We start from the raw sequence: 9,781 nt of genomic DNA on the forward strand, positions 1-9,781 counted from the left end.
CAGATTAGAAATCAGGGAGGTACCGTTAACTGGACTCTAGCCTTCATTTGCCTTTTTATATTCCTTCCATGTCAGAGCTTCTTGTACTCACTGGAGTTCAACCTCCTCATTGCCCTTCCAGGACCTCTACAATAAGGCCTCACCCCACCTACCTCCATAGCCCTTCCCCACGCATGAACCTTCTCTGTTCTGGCCAGCCCTGGCTAGGTGAGGCTGCTCGAGCTGATGATGCAATGAGGATGCCATGCCCATCCACAATGCCTCCTTTCTTTTAAATACAACCCACCTATTCTCAGCAGCCTTCCTGAACAGCTATGTCCTTTTTCTGGCCTGTTACACATACTTTAGAAAGGAAAGAGCCTTAGCAAGCATCTTGTTTAAATCTCTCATTTTACAGAGGGGGGTGGACTTGCCAAAAATCGCCAGTTCCTCCCCCGGTTCCCCACCTGTCTATACCACACAGTTGTGCACTTTACCCTCTAATCTTTATAGACTTGAGGCTGAAGATGGTGACCTTGGCTTTTTTGGCTTTGTCTTGACTCTAATCTCCTCCAACTGCTGGCACTGTGCAGAGGTCATAATACAGACTCCACAAGCTTTGCTCATTAGAACTAAACTACAACATAAACAGAAAACAGACTTTTCTCTATTTGCTAAATATATTCTGGTAAAGGTACGACATCTTAAAGACATTACTGATATTCAAATCATTTTGAAATAAAATCCATCTTCTTTATTAAATATCTAAAGTACCAAATTATTCTGTTCTACTGTAAGCTCTGTGAGAGCAAGAATGACATGTCTCCCCTGGAATTTAATGGACAATTTCAGAAAATTTTGTTTAATGACCAATGGATAGAAAAGATGATTATTCTTTTTTTTCCCTAAAGATTGGCACCTGAGCTAACAACTGTTGCCCATCTTTTTTTTCTTCACCCCAAAGCCCCCCAGTACACAGTTGTATGTTCTGGTTGCAAGTGCCTCTGGTTGTGCTATGTGGGACGCCACCTCAGCATGGCCTGATGAGCGGTGCCATGTTGCCACCCAGGATCCGAACCCGCGAAACCTCAGGCCACCAAAGCGGGACACGCGCACTTAACCCCTCTGCCACCAGGCCGCCCCGGAGATGACTATTCTTTAATGTCACTTCATACTACCTAAGTTGATGACAGATATCTATAAAAGATAAGCTCTGACATTCTTCTTGCCACATAACAGCACTAATCTAAAATTACTATTAAGAAATGGTAATTCTGAGTAGCCTTTTATACTACCTTGAGAATTCAGAGCTTTTTCAGGACTCCAACATGTTTGCCATCTGTGCAAAGATGCTAACTAACACTGCTGAAGTTCTACAGATGTTATCACGGTGAATTTCTCCCCCTCTCCTGTGAAATAGGTGCAAAGGTATAACAGCTCTTATCAAAGACAGCTGAAGAAATTCATCCTCGGCTAAGTGAAGCTACTCCTGTGAGAGCCCAGCGGCCTACAGCCTGATGGACCAGAGGGACAGCGTTGCTGGCGTAACAGTCCATTCACTCACTGCCTCACAGTACTGCAAGCCTGTCATGTCATCCTGTTTCACTGCAAAATCCAGAAAGGGAAGGAGTGGGGGCATGGGCACAGGAGGCATGAGCAGGCACACGCACTATAGAGTTCTGACTACAACGCAGCTCTTTCAATATAGAACCGCCTTTTAAAAAGAAAGGAAAAGAAGAAAAAGTCTTTACCACAATTTTTAAAAAGGAATGACCAAAAATGAAAGAAAGAAAGAAAGAAAGAAAGAAAGCTTTTCTCCATATAAATGCCTTTTAGTCCTTTCCTGTCGGTGATATCCTACTGGATTTTAGATGACAATTAATTACTCTTCCGTATGGCTTCTAGAAAAGTCTAGGATGCAACATGAACATGATGATCAGATTCTTTGACATGTATAGCCATAGAACCCGATCTCCCCTCCACCTGACCAGCCACCCCATGTGTGCAGCCAGCATGGCACCTGGTGAAGAAGAATGAGGCCAGTGCAGTTTCTTTGTGCCCAATTCTGAATTCCTCCCACAGACCAAGTGGCGCACTAGAGTTGGCTACAAACAGATGGAATTTGGCCTGAGAAAAGCCTGCAGAATTTGGGAGTTTTAACAGCTGGTAAGCAACAATGTTTTGATACATTTTCAAAAATGGTCTTAGAAATTCTAGAGTGAACAGGACCCTTCTCTGACCCCAAACAACATATTGCCAGACAGACGCATGAAATGCAATTTCTAGTCTTTTTTAAAGAAATATTATTCTTAATAAACAACTTGAGCCTTTTGCCAGCCAAGCACTCTCTCTCTTTGTCCTCTCCAGGCAACGTGATCACAAGCGTTTCTATTCAGCAGTTATATATCACCCAGGCACTTTACCATCCGCTGAGGCAGGGAAGCATCTCAAATGTAGCACTGGGCGGAAGATTCAGGGTCTTGGCTTTCAGCCACAATGGCCTCTCATGCCCCCCTACTGTGGATGGATGGCTGTGAGTCAGAAGGTGGCCCTTGTTGCTGCTGAGGGCTCCTACTGAGGCTTATTCACCAGGCCCCCAGTGTCCTCCCATCCTGCTCAGCTTCGTAGTGATTTCCAACACGGCAATGAGAGGCCCCTCTGCAACCTAGCCACGAGACCCACTCTTGGTGAGCAAAAAGCCTCAAGGAGGCAGAAATCTGTCCTTCTCCCAATGGGGGTGGCAACCCCAGTCCAGTCTCCTGTCCAAACTCACATGTGTAAAATTACTGAAAGTGGTGACAATGTAGGTGATAACAATATCAGTTAACATTTACTGAGTGTTTACTTTGTAGGAATAACTAACATCAAACATCTCACTGTGTTTTTATAAAAACCCTCGTTCATCAAGGCGCAATCAACAGAGCAAGGGCTGTGGAATCAGACAGAACTGGGGTAAGACTTCTGCTGTGCCACTAAAGAAGTCAGTGACCTTGGGAAAGTCCTTCAGCCCCTTTGGGCTTCACTCACATCTAATCAACGGGGATACTTCTGTCCACTCTGCCCTCTTCCCAGAGACAGTGCAAGTTTACAGAGAAATACCAGAGATAAGGGATGTGAAAGCTCATCAGAAACTGGAACGCACTCTCCATATATACAAGGCTTGGACAGGCTCGGGTCCAAGGTCACACAGCTGGGTCGTGGCTGGCCTGGAACGAAGGCCCAGGTGTTGGAACTCCCAGGCCAAACAGACGGAGCTGCTGTTCCTCTCAGTTCAGTGGAGCACAGAGACCTCCAGCTGGCATGGAAGGCTGCTCTACACAGGAACTCCCCATGGCTGACTCTCTCATCTCCTGAGACCAGCTCCTCACCCTCACGCATCACTGCCAGCACAGCTGTCTGTGTCTCTAAATCTTCACCACACACGTACACATTCACGCACACGTACACATACACACACTCTCGCTCTCACTCTCACACTCCTATAGGTTATGAGAACAGAACTGGTCCTGTAAGCAAAGATTTATCAACATCCTGGGAAATGCTGGAATCCCCACGATATCACTATTCTTCAAGATGAAGATTTCTGGAGGTGGGTAGGAACGAATGAAATAAAAAGGTACCCTTGGGTAGCAATGTGTTTCTCTAGCAGATTTTATTTCACTTTTGCAAATATTGTAATATCCAGTAACTCTGACTCTTTAAAAAGCGGTTCTTTTTTCATTAGACTAGATGGCACTGTATTATCACCCTTTTTATGACCAAGAAAACCTCATTTCATTTCAAATAATTTTGCTTCAATTTGGGACTATCCAAGACGCTGAAACTTCCCCTTGAGGGGTCCTGGTTATCTTACGGAAAACTTCTGAAGTTTTCTTCAGAATCTGCCAGAGGACAGCAGCCACCAAAAATATAACCCAGACCACATTAATAATGTGTGTTTATAGACCATGTCACACCCTGACCTACACGTTCACAAGGCACATGTGCCCTTTGGAACTCTAGACAGGGCTGCGGCTTCCATAGTGGCCAAGACCTCATTTTTCCTTCTCTGCCACAGTCATGGCTGTGGAATTCTATTTTTGCCCTAAAGAGCTTTTTATATCACCACCCCTCACTACACCTACAAGCTCCATCTCTAAGAGAGACGATTTTAATACTGCCAAATTGTTTGGGATCTTCTTAAACACCAGAATCTTGTGCTGACAGTGACTGACACAATTCCTAAAATGGATTGAGGTGGCAACATTCCTGGGGCCAAGGTTCTCTTAGGATAGAAAAGAAAAATCTGTTAACGCTGGAAAGGAGATGAAAATCCAACAGCTTCTGCCAGAATTCCAGCCTTCAAGAAAGGACACTGCAAACTGAGGGAAGTGAAAGTGAGTAGAGGGTGATGCTTCCTCTCAATCTCACGGGTGACCAGAAAATCAGGGGGCTCCATTTGCCTGCGGCTGGACAGTAGAAACTGCGCCAGCTGTTGCATTCCAAGAGACACCTGCAAAGCGGTGCCTACTCCAGGGCACAGAGGACCCCCCGGTGCGGGGGGGCTGCCGGGGACGGGGCAGGTTGAGAGAGGGTCCTGGCAGGCAGCCGCTGCAGTAGCTGCCTCAAAGGCCCCTGTGGTAACCTCAATGGGGGTGCAGAAAGAAGGGCCATGTCCTTGCCTGCCCGGAGACCCAATCTAGAGGCCCCCTGGCAACCAGACTCACCTTGTCCATTCCCTGGACTCTCTGTCCCAGCCCAGATTTGTTTTACGGAGACTAGCAATATGAGAGCCCTGGCTGGAGCAACTCCAATGCGCCCTTTTCCTCCACCCTTTTATGACACTCCGTGACCTCCAGCAACTAAGCATTGCGGCTGGATAGAGGAAAATGCCCTAGCTTCAAAAGCAACTAGCGACAGGCTCTTCACAAATCAGCTTTTTCCACATCAACCCCAGGTTCCCAGCAAGTGGGCTGGTGGCGCCCCACGCTGGGGTTCAGGGTTTGTAAATCTGGAGAGGTTTCTCAAGGCTGAACACAACCTGGGGTCCAGGGTAGCGTCCTAGCCCGCCCTTCGGCGCGCGGGGTGCTCCTCGCACTTGGAAAGCGCCACGGATGCCTCGCGTGCAGCCAGTAGTGAGGGGAGCAAGCTGAGTACCAGGAGATGTCTCCGGGTGTCCGCAAACAGGGGCAGAGGGACACCCACTCTCCTGAGGAGAGCAGAGCCAGAGGGAAGAAAGGAGGAGAGAGGCGACAAAAGTCAGCCAGGAAGAGAAAAAGCAGAAAGGGTAAAAGAAAGAACGAGAAGCAAAGTGGGAGAGGAAAACGGAGGGAGAAGGAAAAAGCGAGCGGCCAGTAACTGACAAGATCGTGAGCACGAGAAAGTCAGAAAGGCGAATATAGGAAGCGGAAAAAAGTGGGGGGGGGGGGGAGAGAATGCGGGAGCGGGAAAGAGGACGAGAGAGCGGCAAGGAGGCTTCAGAACCGGGTGCGGAGAAGAGTGTGAACAGGAGGGACTCAGGGACGCTACACGCAAAGCGCGGTTCTTTCTGGCGCTCCAGTGCGGAGTCTACGTGCGGTACCCTATCCCGGCGGCGGCCCGGGGGGCGCTCATTCGGGGACTCCCGTCCGCTTCCCCCGTACGCACTCCGAGACGCCAAGCGGGCCAACCCGCGTACAGACAGACAAGCGGGAGCGGACAGGCTTCCTACAGCCGCTACAGCGCCATGAGCTTGCGCGCCAGGGCCCCTGGCACCCGCCCAGCCGGGGAGCAACCGCTGGGGCGCCGAGGTGCGCTCTGGGTCTTCGGCAACGGCCGGCCGCATCTCCCCGCCCTCAGCCCGCCCAGGCCCAGGTCGGATCCGGCGCTCCAGGACCTCGCTCTGCCGCGGGTGGTCACTCACCTGGACGGTCTTAGCCTGGCGTCGCGCTTGCCGTCCACCACGGCGGGCACGCAGCTGGTGAGCTCGGTCCAGTCGGCGTGCAGCCCGCAGCTCCAGCCCGTGGAGAACCTGGAGAAGAGCCAGGTCTCCCGCTTACCCGGCCTGTGGCAAGTGCATTTCTTCTGACCCACGCGGCATTCGCACGGCTGCTCCAGCTGGATGTTGCGCACCAGGTGGCGTCCGAAAGTGGTGCCTCCGGTCTTCTGGATGTGCAGGAACACGATCAGGTCATCGCCCTTGATGTCGAAGTCTACCTTGCGCAGGAGGTCGCCGCGGCTGAAATTGTAACGGGGCACGAACCTGGCAGAGCTCTCATCCTCCGAGCGGTACGGGTCCGGCATCGGGGAGCTGAATGCCTGCAGGCGGAGGAGCTGGCATTCTGTGCCGGGGCACACGTATTGGAGGACGATCACGGCAAATAGGAAGAGCATCACCAAAGCCAGCAGCAGCTTGTTGGATTTCTCATCCATGTTCCCGACGCTGGGGGAAACCCAAGCTCGTTACGTCAATCCCGCAGCTCAGCCCGCGCTCGCCGTGCGCCCGCACCGCCCCCTCCCCCTCGCGCCGCTGTTGCACCCCTTTCCCCCTCCCCTCCGCACCGAGTACTCCACGGCGGCCGCGGCGGCGGCGGCGGCGGCGGCGGCGGCGCCCTTCCCTGCTTCCTTCCTTCCCGACAGGCTCAGCGCTGTGGCTTCTGCCGCACACACCCCCACCCCCGACTCCTTCCCGCTGGTCGCCCGCCCTCTCCCCCAGCCGGAGCTCTCCAGAGCCGCTGCGCGAGGTTTCGTACCCGCGGGACCCCGCCTGCCCCGGTTGCTTCCCTACTCACGCCCCCGGTCCAAGGCCCCGTACGTCTCACTCCACTCTCGGTGGCTCCGTGGCTCCCATCCCCATCCCACTTCGCCCACCGGACTCTCCTTGGCGATTCTGCCCCAATTCCCTTCGCGCGCACGCCGCCGCCTCCCTGCCTGCTCGACTCGCGATCTCCCTCCCCGTGGTCTTGCCCGCACCCGGTTGCCCAGCTTGGAGGCCGCCTCAAGTGAGCTCAGAGCCGGGCGTTTGGAGTTCCCCCGCGAGAAGGAGTTCGCCGGCACCGCGACTTGCGAGCGGAGACACTGCGCTGCCGGTGCCGGCAGAACCGCGGGGAGGGAGCCGCAGCCTGGCCAAATGCGCGCCGCGCCCCTCCAGAGCCTCCGAGCCCGGCCGCCACGGGCCAGCTGGAACTTTGCGCTCTTCCCTCCCCTCGCGGCTGCATTCCCTGCCCGCACGGCTCCTGCGCACCCTAGCCCGGGAGCGCGAGTCGCGCTTTCGCCTAAAACATACCTGGCTAGGGGTCCGAAAATCTTGGAGAAGATCGCACCGAGCACGTGCTTCAGCGAGTGGCCCAGGGCGGCCAGGCCCCGAGTGAGCAGGGCCCGGCAGAGGGAGCCCAGGTCCCAGCGTCTCCTGAGGTCGTGCATCCGCCTGCGGCGGCCTCGGGGCAGCAGCGCGAAGAGAGGGGCGCGCGCGGCTCCCGCCAGGGAGGAAGATGCCTTCAGGGGCTCGTCCAGGAGCGGCTGGGAGTTGAATCCGCGAGACACACCCCTAGGAGGGCCCGCGCGGACTGAGGCGGCGACTGATCCGGGCCGGCTTGCTGCCAATTCGGCCTCTACTCTGGAATGCCGGCGGGGACAGGTGGTGCGGGCGGGCGCTCCTCGCTCCGGTTGCAGCGGCGGCCTGAGCGCCGGGGCTGCACACGCAGGCAGTGCCATTCCCCCCTTCAGGCAACTCAGGGTACTAAGGATCAGGAGCGAGCTTGAATTTATGTAATAATGCTTTACGCCTAAGAGCTCGAGCCACTTCACAAGCAGAGGACCTAGGTTTTCTCCTGTCTTGAGGAACGGAGGTCACTCCAGTAAGCGCATCACTCCACTTTGGCTCGTAATTTCAGCCTCCCCTAAAATAGCAAAGGCGCAAATTGGACCTTTCCCCCTCTCTTTGCCAATTTCCATTCTCCAGCGGAAGCGGGGGCATTTTCTGAAAAGGTAAGTCAGCATGAAGGAGAAGCATGACCAAAAAAACGTTACAGAATGGGAAAATGAGTTTTTTCAGAGCAGAGACTCGTCCTGACTCCTGTCTTCTTGGTGAATCCGTGGCATCAATCCCCGTGCCTACAGGAAGGCTTCACTCATACAAGGTTTATTGAAGGAAAGACATATGACTAAATACTACATCAGAGTGGGACCATCTAATCAAGGTGATGTGACAGATGAGGAAACAGGCCCAGAGAGGGGAAGGGATGTGCCCAAGGTCACACAGCAGAGCCCCAGGGTTTGAACCCAGGAAACCAGGCACCATCCACCCATTTCCTGACACCACCTCCTCTAATAAATAGGTGGAGGCCACCCTCAAGCCCAGGTGTCCAAAAAGCTTTTTTTGACTGCAGGACCAGGAATGTAAGAATTAGCAAGGAAAGAAGGGATGTGCCTTCAGGACAAGGTCCCCGGGAACTCAGGACTCAGATTGTTCCTATCTGATCAGGTGGCGCTTGTATATCGGGAACAGATGTTTCCGTGAAGCAGTGCCCATTCTGTCCAGTCCCACTGCTGCAGAAGGGGCATGGGTGGCAGCAGTGTTTCAGAGCAGCACTGTTGGGCCCGGGAGGGAGACAGTGAGCCAAATCCTGGGGTCGGGGTCAGGGCAAGTACCTCCAGAGACAGGCTCTCCCGGGATGTCCTTCAGAACATTTGGTCCCTCACTCCATCCCTTTTCTGTTCTCTCTTTGCACTGAAGCAGCAAGCACTGGCCTAGGAGTCCTGAGAATCTCTCACTTCCTTGCTGGGCAACCCTGGGATAATCACTTGCCCCTTCTGAGCCTCAGTTTCTTCTTCCATAAAATAGGACTAAGTCCTCCTTTTTGAGCATCTGTGTTCCTGTGAGGATGACCTTTGGTCAATACCAAATGTGACACTGTGTTTACCTGCTCTCTGAGCTCAGATGTGACAACAAAGGAAGGGGCCCTTCTCGGGCGATTTCACAGCTGTGCTCCCTGCCCTTACCTCCCTGCAGACTTCCCCAGTCCTGGCAGAACTTCCGTGTGCCCCCAAAAGTACTTGGGCAGTGGGGGACGCTTTGTCTGGCTGCAGGCATGAGGGATTCTTGGGATTCCTTCACTTCACTTCAGGTATTTCACCTGTCCCAGGGGTCCAGGGGGACTCTGCCTGATGCACTTGTACTAAGGAGCCAGTTGCAGCGACTTACAAGGTAGACCTCTTGACTTCCCCCGAGAGCGTCCCTGATCCCCTCAGGCTTGTAGGGCATGCCTGCTCCCCTGAGGGCGAGGGCGAGCGAGGGTGTGAGCCAGGGGAGTGAGAAGCCATGGCGGTGGCCCAGGAGCTCGGCGTGCCAGCTGTCTCTACCTTCCCCTTGGCCGCCTGCACAGTCAGCCTCTTTAGTCTGTCCAGTAGGTGGCTCTCCTCATGGTGCCATATGAGGACCCCTCTGCCATTACACCATTGTAATGGCATTTAGTGGGTCCCCGGGAAAACACTTCTGGAACAGGTGGGTCACACATTCATGCCCCTAGCAGCTAACTCTGGAGTTTCTGCTCTAGGAGAGATTCATGGGATGGGAACATGGGAAAGGGCCTTTGGTGGGAGTGGGGGGTGGTAACCAGTACAGGGAACAAGCAGAATGTACTCATTTAGGTCATGAAAAGGAACACATACACACCTGTGTGTGCACACACACATGCACACACACAGTCCAACTCTCAGAGAAAGGGGCAGTCAAGTTGGTAGTGGCAGAGCAAAAGAAGGGACAGGATGGAGCTGTAAAGTCCAGCTTCTGAGCTCTAATATGTCACTAACATTCTAGTGTGAATACATACTCCAGCTCACTGGA

General features: G+C 53.4%; 1 protein-coding gene across 3 annotated transcripts in view; it reads right to left on the bottom strand.

Annotated features, from left to right (window-relative positions):
- Positions 1-7,851, bottom strand: part of HS6ST2 (heparan sulfate 6-O-sulfotransferase 2) — a 273,272-nt gene extending 265,421 nt beyond the window's left edge. The window contains exons 1-2 of one of the 3 annotated variants that reach the window (XM_070258687.1): positions 7,223-7,851; positions 5,861-6,379 (exon numbers count right to left, since the gene is read on the bottom strand). In XM_070258687.1, the coding sequence (XP_070114788.1) occupies positions 5,861-6,379; positions 7,223-7,650 (947 nt within the window). In that variant the 5' untranslated portion in view covers positions 7,651-7,851. The remainder of the gene's footprint in view (positions 1-5,860; positions 6,380-7,222) is intronic. The other 2 variants (XM_001488622.7, XM_070258688.1) reach the window with 2 other exon arrangements.
- Between the last annotated feature and the right edge of the window lie 1,930 nt (positions 7,852-9,781).

Source organism: Equus caballus, chromosome X (genome assembly GCF_041296265.1).
Source record: "Equus caballus isolate H_3958 breed thoroughbred chromosome X, TB-T2T, whole genome shotgun sequence".
Classification (NCBI taxonomy): domain Eukaryota; kingdom Metazoa; phylum Chordata; class Mammalia; order Perissodactyla; family Equidae; genus Equus; species Equus caballus.